Source organism: Apus apus, chromosome 7 (assembly GCF_020740795.1).
Source record: "Apus apus isolate bApuApu2 chromosome 7, bApuApu2.pri.cur, whole genome shotgun sequence".
NCBI classification, from domain to species: domain Eukaryota; kingdom Metazoa; phylum Chordata; class Aves; order Apodiformes; family Apodidae; genus Apus; species Apus apus.
This window is the reverse complement of record NC_067288.1, coordinates 30390998-30410227: the sequence shown is the minus strand read 5'-3', so window position 1 is coordinate 30410227 and position 19230 is coordinate 30390998. Positions and strand designations below refer to the sequence as shown.

General features: G+C 43.6%; 1 protein-coding gene across 11 annotated transcripts in view; it reads right to left on the bottom strand.

Moving 5' to 3' along the window:
- Nucleotides 1-19230, bottom strand: part of MIER1 (MIER1 transcriptional regulator) — a 98535-nt gene that overhangs the window by 57734 nt on the left and 21571 nt on the right. For 5 of the 11 annotated variants that reach the window (XR_007890088.1, XR_007890086.1, XR_007890089.1 and 2 more), the window contains exons 4-13: nt 17025-17192; nt 14544-14676; nt 12443-12507; nt 12071-12143; nt 9685-9836; nt 9033-9114; nt 6689-6783; nt 6202-6329; nt 4471-4610; nt 1265-3657 (exon numbers count right to left, since the gene is read on the bottom strand). Coding sequence is in view for 3 of the 11 variants with exons in the window: in XM_051625520.1 (XP_051481480.1) it covers nt 3332-3657; nt 4471-4610; nt 6202-6329; nt 6689-6783; nt 9033-9114; nt 9685-9836; nt 12071-12143; nt 12443-12507; nt 14544-14676; nt 17025-17192 (1362 nt within the window). In the remaining 8 variants the exon portion in view is untranslated. Of the gene's footprint in view, nt 1-599; nt 3658-4470; nt 4611-6201; nt 6330-6688; nt 6784-9032; nt 9115-9684; nt 9837-12070; nt 12144-12442; nt 12508-14543; nt 14677-17024; nt 17193-19230 lie in introns of those variants that run through there. The other 6 variants (XR_007890091.1, XR_007890093.1, XR_007890092.1 and 3 more) reach the window with 2 other exon arrangements.

The window sequence follows — 19230 nt, the reverse complement described above, 5'->3', positions numbered from 1 at the left end:
CCTTTGAGAGCCACCTGGTTTGGGGGAATGAAAGAAGGAAGTCTTAAAAATCTCCTCAGAAAGGGGGAGGTGTGTGTCTGCAGGTTTCCCCACAGCAGGGGCAGGGGCTGCTAGAAGGGGTGTTGGCATCCTCAGGGAGCAGGGCTCCTCCAGCTGCTGTTGTGTGTTGGGTTTTTTTCCTCTCCATCTCAGGAATTCTGGATGCAAGCAGTATGTTTTAAAAAAAAACAAACAACCCCACATTTTAATAAGCTTTTTCAGAGTTGCAGACAAGGAGCAGGGGTAGAAGGGAATTACTAACAGTGCAAAATGCCCATGGGTGGAAAAGTATACAACTAACTTGTCATTTCTCTGTGTGGGTGTAGTTGGGGGGGGGGGGGGGTTTGTGTGTTCTTTTTAATATCACATTTAACCCTTTGAAAGCCCAGCAAGGATTTCTGGTGGTGTCCAGCTGAACCCATGGTCATAGTGCTTGAAAAACATCCCCAAGTGTCACATGCAAGTTGTGATCTCTTTCCAGGTGGTTTGGAAGCATTTCTGGGCCCCAAACTGTAAGTTTTTGTTTGTTTCTTGTTTTTTAAATGAAATCAAAGTTACTCTTATTTCTAGAATTTTAAATAGCTTTAGTAGTGCAATGACTTATCACGTTATAGTGGCTGCATTTTGAAGAACATGAGCAAAGTATTGTATAAAACACCAGCATAAACAAAACGTAAATGATAATTAAATATTCTAGCTGAGCATTATTACATAGTTGTTGGTTATGGAATGTCAGATCTCTACATATCACCTAAAACAAAAAAGGGTAAGGTTAAAAAAAAACAAACCAAAGCAACATTCCTGAAAATACACACAGTGCTGCATTTCACACACAAGCCTGAGACAACTGACTTACAGACTTTCCTCTAAATTTTTGGAAGTATTTCCAACTTGCAAACAAACAAAGAAACAAACAAACAAAAAAAAGCATAAACATAGTAATTGAAAATAGGACTCTAGTTGCAAAGACTGGTGGAAACATGGCCCTGCCCTCAGGCTGAACCTTCTTTGAGCCAAACCATCTTTGCTCCAAGGCTCTGATGCTTTGGGGTTCTGGTCACCAACCAGAGTGTGAAGGTAGCAGCAACCTCTTACTTAATTACTTAATCATAGACTCATGGAATGGTTGGGGTTGGAAGGGACTTTAAAGCTCATCCAGTCCCAACCCCCCTGCATGGGCAGGGACACCTCCCACCAGCCCAGGTTGCTCCAAGCCCCATCCAACCTGCCCTTCAACACTGCCAGAGATGGGGCAGCCACAGCTTCTCTGGGCAACCTGGGCCAGGGTCTCACTGCTTAATGAATGAATGAATGCAGGCCAGCTGTTAACAACCTTCCTGATGTGCCTCTCTGCAGGTCAGCTGAAGCAGTCAGAGCAGATCAGTCCCACCATTCTGGGCACAGCAGGTGAGAACACCCCAGGACCTCAGTGTGCTGATGGAGCCAGAGGCCTGGGCTCATTAATGACCAGAAAGTTCAATTACAGGCAGTTGAGAAAGGAAACAAAACAAATGGAACCCTTAACAGTTGGGCTGTTGTTTTCTTTTCAGGTTGATACATTAGTTTCCAATCACAGAACCAGACATTTCAAACGTAAACTGCAAGTGAAAATAACCCATTCAAAATGACCAGTGCCCCTGCAAGCCTCAGGAGGAGGAAATACAAGTATAAATTATACAAATGAACAATTTTTCCTATTTTTAGGTGCCTAGCTGTGGCTTAAAAAACACTAGTAATGAAAGAAACCAAAACACTGGTAACAGAGTGGATGTAAAACCTCCATCCACACCTGCCAGCTCTCCCGGGTGGAATGGTGAGCAGCAGCCCCTCCACATGCCCTTAGACACAATCCTCCTTTCTTGCACTTTAAGCCCAAAATATTTACCCTTACCCACTCTCACCACATCCCCATGTGACTCTGTGCTGCAGGTACTTCTGTGCCTGGGCTGTTCCTGCTCCCACTGCAATCCCCAGCCATGCCAGGTCCCCTGGCTGTCAGCAATCCCAGCTCGGGCACGTCCTGCCCAGCCAGCAGCACTCGACCCATTCCTGCCCTTCCTGAAATGTGGAAGGTGGCAGAGAGAGCCTGAAAATAAACCTGTGGCTACTCAGACACCTGATCTTGGTGAAGAAGGGTGAGTAAACAGAAGCATTTGGCTGCTGGGGACTTCATCTGAGCTCAAAATAACAGCAGGAAAAATGCATGATGGAAGCAAGGAAATCTGTGCAACGTCAGCATTATTTTTAGCATCACTATTTGCCATCAAACAGAAAAAAAAAATAATCATGTTTTCAAAAATCAAATTGCTTTTCTAACCAGCCTTGATGTTGTTTTCAGAGGAGAACATAACACAGTGACTAAAAAGCTTTTTCTTTTTTTTTTAGTCAATTGGTTTGGTTTGGGGGTTGCATTTTGTTGTTGTTGTTGTCTGTTTTGGTTTTGTTGGTTTTTTGTTTTTTTTTTTAGAAAAGATTCAGCAAAATAAAATGAAGCTGACATTAGACTCAGGATATCAATTCTCTCATAAAAGTTTACCAACTGTACAAGTTAAGAAAATTATACAAGCTTTTGTTTTAAGAAAGGACAGTTCCATCAAGACGTAAGTACTGTAAAAAATCTTTCAAAGGCTACAAAGAAATCTGGAAAAATACAGAATGTATTTCTTTAGCCCAGATAAAGAATATGGAAAGACATCATTGATGTCAACAATTTTACATACACAAACCTGACCTGGTTTATTTATTTACCTTTTAAAACTTCTATATATAAAAATAGTTGTGCTCATAACTTTCAGGATTCATAAGGGTTCCTTAACAAGGGGATGACACTTTTCTCATGGGTGGAACTCTCTGTGCCTACTCCCATGCAGGGCTTGGGATTCTGGATTTCATTTTATCCTCCTGCAACACTTGAACCAGCCCCTGCCTCAAATAGGATGCCTTGTTCACTTGTACAATGCTTAAACGGTGCATTAAACACACACAAGTTTCTTTAATGTCTTAGGCTGGGAGTGTTTTTTTTTGCAGAAACTCACTGATTTGTTTCTCAAATATTTTTAAGAGCCTTAAAAAGAGTTCCCAGAACTACAGTTGCCAGCTCTGAGAAACAGAATATTCTCCTTCTGCTTTTCAGCACTGAAACAAGGAGCCAACTGGAAGGTATTAGGGGAAAAAAAAACAAAAACCCTCAGCAGATTGTTTTACAGAACTGGATTTTGTAAGGTAACCCATCAACCCTGAAAATTTTAGACACCCAAAATTTACTCCAAGGAATAAAACTGGCTCCTAGTATTCAGTCATCCAAAGTTTCTAGTTCCTCAAGCTTTCCATGTGAGTTTGCTTCTTGGAAGAACTCTGAAGAACCTGGACTCTCTTTCCCAGTGCTGTTTATTCTTCTTCTTTTTAGAGGTCTTTCATTTTTTTCTTCAAAATCATTTTCATTTCTTGAAGCTGAATGAGCAAGTTTTGGGTCACTGGCAAGGTTTTCAGTCTCATACCCATTTGTATCCAGATCTGTGTGAGCTGTTTTCTTGCCACTGGAAGGTCCATTTACATGCAAGCCTTCAATTTTTGCTTCATCTTTATTTGGTATCTCACCTGGCCCATTTGCAGACACCCCTAAAGACAGACCATAAGAAAGAGAAGCATCAGCACTAAGGGAACCATCTGTGATAGCTCAAAAAAAGCAGAAGTCTGACTAGAGCCACTGAACTAAAAAGCCAGTGTTGTTCTCCACCCCCTCACTGTGAGGAGTGAGCCATTGATTTGCATACAAGTGACATATCACAATGGGGTTTATGGAAGCTCTGACAAGCAACAGCTGCCAAGAAATGTCCTGGAATCCCATAACTGTACAAGCTGCAGGTAGACTGTCCTCACCTGGGGAGTTCCTGTAGCTTGTACTCCATTCTCACAACCCCAAGCTCCTTCCTGCTCTTGCTACAGCTTCTCTTCAGCTCCTTGGGAATGGCTGTAACTTGCTATTGAGGTTTTCTCCCTTCAGGAGAGATGGTGCCTGGGCTCTTCTCCCATTCCTAACTGCCCTGCAGTGCCCCACGTCTGCTCAGCTACCAATGCTCCTGGGCCAGCCACCGGAGAACGACTCGTGCTGGACATCAGCCCAGTTCCCTTCTCAGTTGCTTTAAATATCCTGCATGGGACTCCTGACAAAGCTAGCATTACACTGCACTAGCATGGAGAAGACAGGGACACACGGATCTATCTGGAGATTCCCCTCCAATATGGTGACCACCAGATAAACACAAATGTAGCTTTTGCAAAAACCATTTTTAACGTAGAGCTGTGAACACCCTGGAGAAGTGTTCCAGCTAAAATGAGGTGTTTGTGGAGAGGCAAGCTGGGCTCCTCACTGGGCTTGTCACTGGTGAGGATCTGGCAGCTGCCCTGAGGAGGGACAGGGCACACACTCACCATTCTGGTTGCTGCTGCTGGCTGTGCTGTCCTCCCGCTCCGACTGGCTGGTGCTGCTGTTGGAGGCTGTAGGAGGAGGGGACGGAGCTCTGCTGGAGGCAGCACTTTCACTTTCATCCAGGAGACGGTCCATATAATCTCTGCAGGGCAGAAATGGCACCTTCAGCATTGCCCTGGCTGTGCCAAGCCTGGCTGGTGCAGGAACCCTCACCGCCACCGACCCGCGCGGCACAGCCAGCGGCTCCAAGACCTCCTGCACTAACTGGCCCACCTATGGTTTCCACCATCCCTATGGCTTCCACCACCTGTTTCTTGACTAAGCACTTCAGCCAGCTTCCAGGAATCCAGCCCCTGCTTATGCCACATCCCGTGGGATCACACACGGGCAGGAACTTCCCTGTGCTGCTGGGGTTTTCAAGGGGATGCTAGTGAGCCCGTGTGAGCTGCTGTGGCAGGGACACCATCAAGGAAGCTTTGTCCACTTAACAGCCTCAGCAGGGGTAAAGTTAAAAGCAAATGAAAACCTTCAGAGCTCAAGGTAAGACATTTCCACATCTGAAATCTTACTACAGTCCTACAATTTAGGTCACTACTAGTAAATCTCTTCTGAGAGATTTAAACAAACCAAGCTGGCTGGTAAAGCCCTCGTATGTGTGGGATTAGTCTGGATTAACTCCAGAAACAGCACAACCTCACACACAGTTGTTGTGGAGCTGAGACTGTACCCTCAGTCCCCACTGCCATCTGCAAAAGCAGTCAGGAGTAGACAAGTCTGGTCCTTACTGACACATCTGATCACCACATGCAGTCAGCTGCAAAGGAATCACAGAATGTTTTCAGGAATTAACAACCAAAAACGTCAACTAATTTGGGCAAAAACGGGGGGAAAACCCCACCCAGATGGAAGCAGAGGGGGAGGCAGAGAGCTCCTGACCACTGGTTAAGAAAACCCAGCAGCTCTGGGTGCTGCTCTCTAACAGCCTATTGAGAAAGGCACAGATGGCAACTCTTAATGTCAGACTGCAAGTTCACTCCAGTGGTCCAACACACAGCTCTAAAATGCTTAAAGAAACAATAATATTAAATAGAAGGATCAACAGAGAAGCCAGGAACAAGTGAGATGGAAAAATAATAGTGAAAAGACTTGGAGAATGTCAGCAGGATCCTAAAATCACAGCACTGGAATGAAGGACAGAAGAATATGTTGGCTGGCTTGGACCTGAGGGAGGAAAATACCCAGCTGGGCACAGCCACTTTGCCAGGCAGAGCCCTGAGTGGGGAAAGGAGATGCTCACACCCCAAAAAACCCTAGGATGGGCTACTGCCTTGGCCAGAACTCTTGCCAAACAATACACTTCAAGAGCCCGTTACAGCACGTACCACAAATCCCCCCCAGAGACTTGTGCCCTTCTATGAAACAAGCATTGAAAGCAAAAACAAGCATTTAAAAAATCCCACCTATCTGCAGAAATGTGACATTTGTGAAACGTTCCACCAGAAAACAAACTACATGAACTAGCTGTGCAAAGGGTTGGCCTGCTTCCAAATCAAGGTCCTTTGGAAATCCCAGGATATGCATTAGTAAGCTTGTCTTACACCTCGGCTGTCCTCCTGCTGCCAACAGGGACCATGGAGTCCCTCCTGTTGTCACACAATTCCAGGTAAGAGCAGTATCAAACACCAGGTTTAGCTCCAAGATGTAAAAGCCCATGAAAACAATGCACATCTTACGTGACACCAGGATGGAGGTTGTATTTCTTCTTCCCAAAGCGGGTCTGCTGGGCAAAGAAATCGTAACGCTCCGATTTCTTCCACATGTAATAAAATGCTACACACTCACCAACTGATCTTGTTCGTACCTAGGAGACACGTGCCATGAGAACCTGGGTCAATTTAAATGCATTTTGGGCACACACAGAAAAAAGAAGAATAAAAAAAAGCTACCATCTAAATCAAAAGCTGTGCAAATCAAAGCCGGTGCTGCTTTACATAACGTAAGAAACGGTGGGAACTCAACATTTCAGAGGCCCAGAAATTGAAATGCAAAGTTTCACAGTCACAGTTAAGAGAGGATTCTGGACTTTGACAAACTAATTTGGACAAAGATGTAGTAAAAATCAGAAGTCAAGTGCTAATTTGTGAAGGGAAAGGAGGATAGTAATTACAATTACATTGCTTTGAGAAATATGAGAGAACTAGACTTCAAATCTGTGTTTACCTTATTTGCCTGAATCACATGAAAATCCTTGCCATAGACCTTCAGTCCTTGCTCAAAGTTCCTACATTCTTCTTCTGTCCAAACAGATAATTCTTCTAGAGCAGGGAAATGCAACAAAGAAAACACTTAACAAAAAAGCATATGGCCAATAAAACCAAACTTCAATGACAGAAAACAGAGAGTATTCAAATTTCTTACACCATCTGCTGCCTAAATGAGAACCACCTCCAGAAACTTCACTTCCTAGGACAAAAATGAAAATCCTCCCTTCTAGTGAGTGGGTGGGAAATTTGGCTGCTTTAAGTAGCTCCTGGGTATAAATGGTCAGCAACTCCAGCCCTGCTGTGTGGAGGAAAGAATGAGGGGCAGAAAGGGAAGGACTTGGAAACCTGGTCTCACCATTCTGCCCCTGGAACTGCAGGAAGCAGGAATCCTTCAAGCCAGGACATGGCATGAAGGAGTTCATGCTATGAGGAGAGGCTGAGAAGGCTGGGCTTGTTCAGCCTGGAGAAAAGAAGGCTCAGGGGAGACCTTATCACCATGTTCCAGTACTTAAAGGGTGGCTGCCAAGATGGAGACTCCCTATTTACAAGGAGTCCCATGGAAAAGACAAGGGGTCATGGGCACAAGGGGTAAATTTTTCACCATAGGGACAATCAAACACTGGAATAGTCTCCTAAGGGAAGTGGTGGATTCCCCCACATTGGACAGTGGTAAGTCTCAGCTTGACAGGGTACTGAGCCACCTCCTATCAAGTATAGCAGTAGCTAGAGAGGTTGAACCAGATGATCCTTGAGGCACCTTCCAACTTGGCATTCTAGGATTCTATGACTCAAACTGGTTGCTGGAGTTTGGAAGAATCAGGAGGAAAGAGATGAGGAATGAGATCTCCTTCACTGCAGGCAAGAGCCAGCAATGAGAGGCTGTTACCTCCAGTTAGGCAGAATGAGAAACTGCTGCTCACATGACGGGGTGGGAAAACTTGGCCCCACTGAAGCCAGAATAAACACCTAGTAACTCTCAGCCACACTGCTAAGAACTTAATGTAATCTGGCCTTATTGATTCTTAAGGTCATGAATAAATAAGGTTTAACATAGTGGGAGAACAAACTAATCTTCTCTATTTGATCATTCCTGTCTTGTGATTTGCACAGTAAAGTCTGGAGAAGCCACAGGTTTGAAAGCAGAACCAACAGATCAATGTGCAAGGAAAATAACTTGTGTCTCCTCTTAGTTTCTTGTTCCTTGGAGTATAAAGATCAATATCGAACCAGGAAATGCTTGGGGCTCCAAAAGCATCTTTAAGACTAGGTTCTTTTTAAAATAAAAGGTTTAGATGCCCATTCTCCTTTATTTAGAATTGTGAATTATTTAGATTTGTATTTCATGTTGGTTCCATTGACTTTGATGACTGAAAAGGTCTGGAAGAACAAAGAACGAAGTGCACAAGAAATGGACAACTGAGTAGCTAATAAGTAATTTTAAATCTGAACTTGTTATTAAAGTCACAGATATAGATACCAAGCTCTACTGACAGGAAGTTAATTTACACCACCTCTTTGTACTGTGTCATACTGCAGGGAATTTCATAGAATCACAGAATCCCAGGCTGGTTTGGGTTGGAAGGGACCTTAAAGACCATCAAGTCCCACCCCCTGCATAGGCAGGGACACCTCCCACCAGCCCAGGTTGCTCCAAGCCCCATCCAACCTGCCCTTCAATACTGCCAGGGATGGGGCAGCCACAGCTTCCCTGGGCAACCTGGGCCAGGGTCTCACCACTCTCACAGCAAAGAATTTCTTCCTCAGATCTCATCTCAATCTCCCCTCTTTCAGCTTGAAAACAATCCCCCTCTTCCAATCACTTCCCCTTTTAAAAGCCCCTCCCCAGCTTTCCTGGAGCCCCTTCAGGCACTGGAAGGTGCTCTAAGGTCTCCCTGGAGCCTTCTCTTCTCCAGACTGAACACCCCCAACTCTCTCAGCCTGTTTCCAGAGCTTGGATCATCTCCATGGCCTCCTCTGGACTCTCTCCAGGAGCTCCATGCCCTTCTTATGTTGGGGGCTCCAGAATTGGACACAGTTCTCCAGGTGGGGTCTCACAACAGTTGAGTAAAGGGGCAGAATCCCCTCCCTGGCCCTGCTGGCCACGCTGCTGTTGATGCAGAGCCCAGGACACAGGTGGTTTCTGGGCTTTCAGTCTCTCAAAGAACAAGAGACTCAGAGACGTTTGATTCAAACGGGCACTGCTGCCTCAGGTACCTGCAGCCTGACAGCAAAACCCAGCCCCTGGGTAACACTGAAAGCAGAGCTCAGCAACACACCCTGACCTCTCAGCACGTGCTCACCTCTGGCTGCTTTCACATTAAATCTCAACCTTCTCAATGACTCTTCAGTATCAAAATTGCACTTAACCAGTTCATACAAGGCCTGCAAGGGTGGAAAGACACACAGGTAACAGCTGGACACCCCCCAGCTCAGGTTGTGCCACAGAAGCAGACTTAGCAAGTCACTAATATCTATTCAGAAAAGATTACAAATAAATTCTTTCAATGAATGTAGTGTCATTTAAGACAGCACTAAGAAATATTTCCTTCTTAAATTTCCAAATCTCCAATGACATAGCCAATTATCTATCCAGGTAAAGTATTTTAACATTTTCACCCAACTGCACATCTTTGTAAAACAGATGGAGTGGGGTTTTTTGTATGAAGAAAAAAAATAAATCTGCATTTATACAGCTTTAAAAACACCTGAAGGAATAAAACTCATTCATACACAATTATTTATGTATAAAATAATGCACTGCTGCATAAGGCAACATTAAGCCTACATTAACAGATTAATATTTATTGAGAGGTCAAAATCCATCATATTTCTGTTTCCATGAGGAATAATAAAGTTGTTTCAAACACACTTTTAATTCTTGGAAGCCAAATGAAATAAAGGGATAATTCACTCTGTAATACTAAACTACAAATCCTCATTATTCTTATATACCTGCTCATTGTCTTTAATGTGGGATCCTTCAGGAATGGCATCCAGGCCTTTCTCATCCCCCGTACGCCTTGATGCTTCACTGAGGAACTCGATCACTTTGTCTTCTGGTAAGAAGTCAGGATTCCACAGCAGCTGGTCATCATTTTCATACACTGAATTGACCACAGGAAAAAAAACCAACACAACAATGGAGAAGTTTACTCCTTCTTATAAAACTAGTGATCATGAGCACACATAGGAGAGGTAAAATAAGCCCCCACAACTGCAGTGACCTGAATGTCCAGGAGAGGATGCCTTATGTTGGCTTCACACCCAGGTCTGGGGGTGGGGAGACACCCTCTGAGAAGCTGTGGCTGCCCCATCCCTGGAAGTGTCCAAGACCAGGTTGGATGGGGCTCTGAGCAACCTGGTCTAGTGGGAGGTATCCTTGCCCATGCAGGGGGTGGGACTGGATGGTCTTTAGATCCCTCCCAAACCAATTTGGGATTCAATGACTCAAATCTCTGGCATCCAGTGCTCTAGATTCTAGGACCTGTTTATGAAGCTCCAGATACTGCCCCTTCCCTCTCCTGTTGCAGAAACACCAGCACAGTCCCTGCACAACCCCCTGTGCAGCACAGCTCTGCTGACACCAGCCAGCAGGGGGAAACTGGCTCAGAAACCAACTGCTCTGCTTTCTTGCAAGACGATTTGGATTGGTCACACAAACCCAAAAAACTACCCCCCCCACCCCCCGCCCAGAAAAAGGAGGGTCTGGGTCACTAAACATAAAAGTCTCAGTTAACATGCTTGGCAGAAGCCAGCAGCAAGGTCCACCACCTCTCCAAGCAAGATGACCCCCAGATGCCAGACATTCTGAAGTCAGAACAGCTCCTGAAAAGAAACCTTGCTAAGGCCTTCCTCCTGCTTTCAAGAAATACTGTCTGAAACAAACCCATTCAGATAAAAATTCCTGAATTTTAGTATTACCAAATCTCTACTGGTTTTTGCAGAGGTTTTGCATGAGCTTTCAGACCAGGAAAGTCATAGTAAACAGAAATTAATGGGATAAATGTGGCCAAATGAGATATCCTCTGAATCTTCTATTTTGAAGAACCTCCAGGAGTAAAATACCAGCATAGCAAAAGAAAAGGAGATTCAGATTATTAAAAAGCAGACACAAGCAAGGTCTGGATACTTTCCTCATTCTGAGTCCTCAATGAGAACAAAAAACAGTGAGAATCTAACTCTAACATTGACTCCAGCAGCTCAGTGGGCACCTCTGACTCTTTCTCAAGAGGTGAAAGCAGGAGCAAACACTGGGGAAAACGTGGTCAGCACAGGAAGGGGAGATGGGGCAGCATCCTGTGTGGGTGGAAAGGTCAGGGTGCAGCTGGGTGCAGCTCCACTTGGAAAAAACTGTATTTTTAACATGGAAGTAGAGTACCAATTAAAACCCACGAGTGGTCAGGGAAAACATTAAGCAACTTGCAAAGCAAGACAGCTCCATTTCAGGTATAACACACACCTTGGACACAGCTCCCAGAAATGTTCTGGGAGATTATTTTGCCTAGAGGCTGGCCCTAATCTGAGGATTGGTTGCTCATTTAAGAGAAAGATTCCAGGTGTTTTAGGATACAACCTCCAGCAGAAGCAACAATTCCTTTCAGAAGGTAACTGATGGTTGGTTCCAAGCCACCCTCACTGATGGCAGCTGCACACACTGCCCTGCTCAGGAGTGATTTTCAAGTCCAAGCCTTCTGAAAACTTATCTTTCAATTCTGTTCATGTCTCATAACCTGAAATTGTCTGGTGCAGCTAATCTGGTCTCCAGGCATGAGCCAGTCCACTGCCACTTAGTGGTCTTAGTGCAGAACACATGGTGGCTCCTTCCTCACAGCAGCATCAGAACTTGCTCTGAAAAGCAACCTGGTTCTTCTCAAGAGCTCCAGCACTTCTGTGCTTTTGCTCACAGGACTGGACAGGAAAGAAGCAGCTTCCTTACTGTGGGGGCAGTCCCTCCCAACCCCCATCATTCTGTGAGTCTGTGGGATTCTGTGATTTTGCCCCTCTCAATTCCAGCAACACAATTCCTTTATTACGCATTTTGGTTTTCCTAACTACACCGGGTGAAGATGTTTGCAGGAGCTACAGAGAAAGCTGGTGTATATTCCCAAACTGGAATGCCAGGGTTCAACACACCACAGGCCAGCCACACCACCTTCCTTTTCCCCTTCCAAGACTCAAGCTCTGATGGTGAACTCCAGTTTGAGATGACAGTTCTGTTTTTCACTTGAGGGGGTTCTTTCATTTTTGCAAGCCACGTAACATCACTCCAATCATTTATTTCCCTCCATTAGAAAATAATCTCAAGCAGTGGGGTAGTGGGAATAGTGCCAACTCTCACCTTTTTCATTCTCTTTGTACTTGCATGTGCCAGCTGGAATTTCAGCTTGAAACATAGAGCCCACCATGATTTCCTGTTTTGAAATAACAGAAACAAGAAGTTAAACAACCACAGCTGTGATGGTTTTTGTTAGTAAACAACAGCATCTTTTTTTACCCCTTAAAACTCTCATCGTTCAACATGTAAATACACAGTTAACATGGAAATGGAATTTTGACTATTTGGGGAGGTCTTTAACATGTCTTACTATCAAAACTCATATTTATGGGGAAAAACTGGAGAGGATTTGGATGATCCATAGAGCTCAGTTACTAGGTAACAGATCAAGTCATTATTCACTGAATACAGTTTTTGACAGCACTTAACATATACCTTTTTCCAGTCTTCTGAGGGAATATAGTCTTCATCTTCTTCAGATTCCTCTTCTATTTCACTATCTACAAGAAACAGTTCTAACATTAACCCAAAATGAGCTGTGATGGGGCCTGTGCATGCCAAGGCCAGGCTCCAGCCAAGCAGGCCTGGGAGGTGGCAGCCAGCTCCTGGGAACATGACAGCAGGGGTGGCCAGAGGACATGAGCCTGCCCTTGTGTCCCACCAGCCTCCAGCTGTGCCTCACCGCCACCTCAGCTAACACCACACACTGCAAGTGGCACTTTTGGGGACAATACTAAAGGGTTCAGTACTGGCAACTTCAAAAATGTATCCACCCAATGCTCACACTCAGAATGGATCAGGAGAGGCACCAGGTTCTGGAAAGCTAAGGCACAGATGAAGACATCCATCAATTTTACTACTACTTAATTAAAAGTGGCTTTGGGAGCAGCTGAGATGATCCCCATCCCAATTTACTACAAGAAGTTACCTTCTGACAGTGCTTTTATGAGGATGTTCAGCATCCACGTGTGGGTTTCAGCAGCAGTTTCAATGAGCTCCCAGCTCAGGTACTGCTGTTCTGTTCCCTTGCAGCAGCTGCCAGTGAACTGCAGGCAGACAACAGCACAGGGCACGAGAAACCTGCACGTGTGCTTTTCTCAGCCTTACTGGGATTTAGCAGGCTTGGGTGTACTGCTCAGAGATGCACAGCAGCACTGAGAATAGATTATTTGGGATAAGGACTGACAAAAATGTTAAGCTCTTTATGCTACAGGCCAGTTGCCTTTCACAACGAACTGAAGCAGCTGCAGTTTATGTGCAGCATGTGACAGTATCAGCACTAAAATTATTTGTACATTAAATTACACTCCATCCACAGCTGAACACACAAAAAATCCTAATGCAATCCACTTGATTATGCTAATGCTGTGTTTAAAATCACTTAAGGAACCTGCAATGCTCTGCACACCTACATGCTGAGGTTCCTTGGGATTTTTTGGAACAAAATAAACTACAAATTAGAAAATGGCACTTCTACAGTGTCACAGTTTATAAGTAACAAGTACAGGGTATCATGAGGAACCTTTGCTTTAATTTGCTTTAATTTTGTTGGTTAAAACACAGAACAGGAGGAATTAAAACACTGGAGGCAGGCACCTCCACCACAGAAAGGTAAAATATCAGTTGTCCCAAAGGCCCTGCTGATAGCTCAGTACTGAAAGGTTCAGACCCCATGAAGTAAGACTCCTACAGAAATGAGAGCTGGCTAGAGGGACAGTTACCCAACACCACATCAGGATGCAAAACCAATTTTCAAACAAAACATGAGAGGAAATAATCAGTCCACAATGCTGGCAGCAGCATCAAATGGAGTTCCTGAAGCAGTTTCTTCACATTATCTCCCTGTTCATTATTTCAGGTTTAACAATCTACCAGCCTTTTCAGACTGCTTCTGTTTCCTGTAGTAGTGATCTTGAAGAAACCTGGGGTTCTATTTTTAGACATGTCAGGTTTTACTTTTTCCTACAGCTTGACTCTCACCTTCTTTGAATGAATATACACACTGGTGGCACTGGGCCTTGTCATGTCAAAACAGTGAATTTCCTATTTGCAAATATTTGTAATTATGCCCTTAGTGTGAAGTGGCAGCTGAAATGATGCTGGTAAGGCAGCACCCCACTAACTGCACCTGGATTCCACGTACAGGACAGTTTTTTGAAGGGCACATCCAGTTTGCAGGATCATGGACTGAACTGTGTCAGGACAGGATTTCTTTACACTGCTGAGAGCCTGCTTTTTCAAAACTGCAGACATTCAAATTTATCCACAAATTCAATCCTTTATTTTTGCAAAAGAGTTTCTAGTGTCCTGACACAATCTGAAGAGAAGATTTAGCATTCAGATGAACATAGGGCTTTTATTTCCTATTACTTTGAGCATAAGGCTAATCAAGAGCAGTGTCAAGGGAGAGAACAGACAAACATTTATAGGTATCAACATGCATATTTCAGAAACAGAAGAGGGTGTTAACTAGAGCTGCTCTTAACCAAAGGTCAGCCCCCTGAGGGGAGGGTGCTTAGCACTGAGGTGTACATACTTGTATCAAAGTATTTACACCGACGAGGGCGAATGATCTCCTGTGGATCTTGAGAAGCAACAGATGGTGCTGGGTCATCATTAGATGATTGGGTCTCATCTTCCTGACCTGATGAATCTTTTATGGTCTCCTCCTTAAAAATAAAAAAAGCAAACAGGAGATCAGCTATCCTGTGCATGTGACAAAGACTATTTTGGCATTTTGTTTTCCAAAACGGTCAGTATCAAACCTGAGCTGAAGTGATTATTTAGACTGTGGCCTCTCTGGACTGAGCCACAACAAATGTGTCAAGACATCATGTTTATCTGTTGACCAGGATTTTAAGCAGATCAATTTAACACTCAGACCCTAGAAAATCAGAAAATGAATCACAATTAAATATCTTGCCTAGCTTTTCAAATCAGTCAAGCAAATCCTTGTGGTTTTAATTTCATTTCATTTAACTTAAAAACCCTTCCTTATGAATTTTCAATAAAAAGGAGAGGAATTATTTACTGGCTATATTCTTCTCAATCAAATGAACATGGTACCTTCCATAAAAATTCATGTCAATAATGTGCTTCAACCCCAGCAGACTTGAGTATGTGCATCGAGTCATTAAAAGATGAAGAAAAATTAGAACAAGTTTCTTTATTAGAAGATAAAACACAAGATGGGAATTCCCTTTCAGTGCATGCTGTCAACATATTTTATGTGTTTTATGACTAGGTTCTAAGCACACTTACTTGCTAGTTCTAACACAGCAGCATTAGGCACAGCACATGTTTGTGTGTACCTTTACCAGCAACCAGAGTATTATCACATGTGCAGCTTAAAGCAGATTAAAAATAGAAAATAGCTAAGTGCAGTATAGCTAAATAAGCTGTAGAAAGCTGAGCACTTGCAGAGAAAGCCTGAATGATTTATAAAATTATTCCACCCCCACAGATGTATTTTACTGCCTCTCTGCTAAGAGCATGCAAACATTTCAGAGCTCTCATTCTTGTACCCCGAGGCAAAATATTGTAAGAGGTTTGTTAGCTCCCTCTGTGCCCACCTCCCCACCACCTTTGCCCTAGCAAAACTGGGGTGGAAGAGGAGAACACACATTTCCAGCTCAGCCACAGCACCAGGTCTGCGAGGAGCTAAACCCTGGGCTGTGTTTTTGGTGCCAGACTGTGGAATTCCGAAAGCGACGCTCCCAGGATTTACAAACTCCTCGCTCCTGCAGTGCCACTAAGGGGGAGTGCCCCACAGAGGGACAGAGGTGGCTCCTCGTGCTGCTGGCAGCAGTGACAGACACTGAGATTTTACCCAGGTAAGAGAAATGACAGGCAGTGTCTTAAATCAGCTGGTCACAAAGGTGGAGACTGACTGAGGAGAGCACAGCAGATGGAAGTTGTGCCAGGAGGTAATTAAGAAGCAAGGACATGAGAAGAGAGTTCAGCACCACCACCATGCACAAAACAATAAACCCCTTCTGTGTCTGATTTTGTTTTTGCATACTGCATGTTATGTCAGTTTATCCCCAGCTTCTTGAACCTTTCTGGATGTATCTTTCTGAATTTTGCAACCCCCACAAAAAGCAATCTTATACAGCAAGGCAGCCTGTAAATCCTGACGACTTCATTTTCTGAATCAGATACATCATTCCTCATCTTCGTGTCACGTTCCAGAGATTCTAAAATGGGTAAGATATCAAAGAACAAAATGTACCCTTTTTAAAGCCAGATTAGGTAATGCAACTTCCATTAATGCCTAAGCTTTTTTTGTTACTGACAGCACAAAGGGTTTCATATTTTAATGGAATTCAGGATGCAACTCTGAATGCCACCAGTAATGGAAAAGTTACAGCTGTGCCCATGGCAGGAGAAGACTGTTACAAATAAATATGACATACACAAATAGAAAAGACTCTTCTAATATCAGAAAATTCAGTTTAAGAGCACACAGAACAGGATTTTAAAGATGCTAAGTTTGCAAATACATTTTGCAAAGTGATTTGATGCATCAGATTCAGTTAACAATTAAAAACAACCAGGGCTGCCAGGCTGAAAAAACACAATTTAAAATGCTAAACCTAGAAAACTTGCAGCCATTTCCAAGACTCAGAGACACATTTAATTCAATTCCACACTTCACTGTTCGGTTCCAGTAGATCAGCTTTCCATCTTGAAACAAGTATTCAGCTGTATCTACAAAGGCACCTCCAGGCACTTAACACTTCAGTTTGGAAGCCAGACTATTTCTGCAGGACAATTACAATCCCTGCTTACATGAAATTATAGGCATGTATATACCCAATTTGCTGTGGCAAGAGTTTGGAATGGTACAGGTGACATTGAGAGCAATGAAGAGAAATACAGATGGGTAATTAAGAATGAACAGAGCATCTGAAATCAACCATACCATGAATTACTGCTGCTGTGATCTGGCACTCAGTGGCTGTTAACTACAGAACAGTTGTATGAAAATCAGTTTCAAATTACTGCCCACACTTACTTTGTTTTCACCACTACAGCCACTGTTGTCATCATTATCAACATCATCATCATCTTCTCCCTCCTCCTCCTCCTCTTCATCATCTTCATCATCATCATCTTCTTGGAGTGGAATGGTACCATCGTAGCCGTAACGGCTAAGCAGCTCCTGGATTGGCATGTCACTCTCCTGATAAACAGCCAAACAAAGTTTGGGGGTTTTAACTAAAATATTTCACATCCCCCATCTGCTCTTCAGCTTCAAGGTGTGCATTTAAAACTTGAGGGCAAAACCAGCTGGGTGATGATCAGGTATGCCAAGAATGGCCACGCCACAGTGAACGGACAGTCAAACTCAGAAGCTTTGGCTCCTAAGAAAAATGTGGGGCTTTATGTAGCTGAACTATTTTCTAATCCTTCATAAATTAAGCAGACCTCACGTACCAGCCCTCAAAGGGGCCATAAAGCTCAATAAAAAGGCACCAAAGGGCTAGGTGCCCCATCCCTCCCTTGGTATCTATCTCTTGCTTTAACAAAACACTAGCACAGCAACGGGGCAGGTCTCGTCTGGCTACATCCTACCCCTCCAGTACACACTCCTGACTGGAATATATACTGGTATTCCCTTCACTGCCCAGAAACTACCTGAAAAATTGGAGTATTTTGTACATAATTGTGGAAAAAAGAACAGATAAAAGGAATGTCAGTAGCAACTGCTGTGCACAGCCAGCCAAGGCACCGACAGTGTTTGCAGGCAGCAACTTGTCCTAGTGCGAGGCAGGGATTTTTGCAAAGCCTCCAAAAACTAAGTACCAGAACTGGCAGTACCTGGCTTGAACAAGGAGTTTCATCTGCATTTGGGGACCTGCACCACAGAGATACTATTACATAGCTCTGCAAACCTGGCTGTGAATACAGAATGACATCAAAAATGCCCTTCTCTGTCTCTCCGCCCCTCTTCCCTTTCTGGGGAATGCAGAAAGCGAGTAGTTGGATGGGGGTGAGGGATCACCTGGTAACCAGCAAAGGTGATGGTAACATTTACAGGTTCATACATATTTTAAGGTAGTTGACTACAAAACCATCCACGGTTGGGAGAAAACCCACTAAAATATGGACACATTTAAAAATCTGTATCTTTGGAATGCTGGTCCACTCCGAAGGGACACTTCAAACAATACAGATGGTTCTCAAATTGAGTGGCTCCTAAATGGTTATCACTTGTATTCACTTGAATAATAAAGACCATTATTTGCCAGGGCTGCAAATTTCTTGTTGTCTGTGCATTTTATTTTCTTTTTCTTCAAAGAACTAAGCCATTCTACCACTTATTGGTCTATTCTTTGGTTCAGCTATATACACAGTAGATGCAGACCACGTGGATCAAATGTCCTCACCTTCCCTCTTGACTTCTTGGTCTCTATTGTATCATCTTATGGAAAGAATTCCTAGAAGTGGGAGTTGTTTTAAAGACACAGACAACATGACAGGACTGTGATCTTAATTAAAACTTGACAGCACAGCTATAAAAATATCCTATTCAGAATTATCAAACCAATTTCTCCTGAAGATTTTGCCAGGTAACAAGAAGTACTCCTCACCACAATCCCACTGGTAGATACAGACTGAGAATTGAAAAAAGAACTTTTACAATTCACAGATATGTGTGAACAATGTAACAGGGGTATTATTATATGTTACCTAGGAAAGTGCTATTGTATTTACAACACTTTTCTTAGGTAGAGCCTTTTAACTTCAAATAGTCCATTGCCACTCCAAAAGCCCCAAGGGTCAGCAGCTCTCCAAGGTGAAATACAAACCATGTGTTGTTTCAGGATATTGCAAACATAGAAAGCATTTAAAAAGTAACAAGTCTTATGAAAGACACAAAAATTTCATATGTGGAGGATGTTTAATAACAAGAAATCAATTATAACTCGTGTCTGGAGTAGAGGTAAATGAGGGGGAGTGATGTAACAGAGAACTGCAGCAGCAGCAGCACAGAGAAGGCAAATAGAAATGACTGTGCACTCTTGAAGAGCTCAGGGGCAACCACTGAAACGAACACAGAATAGGTCTGGAAAACCAAACATGTTTCTCACACTTAAATGAACTGTGCAACGTTGCCACATGCCTCGTGCACACTAAGTTTAGGGAGGCTAAAAATAAAATGCACAAATCCACAGCAGGAGGAAAAAATAAGACTGACAGGCATCACAGACAAGAAG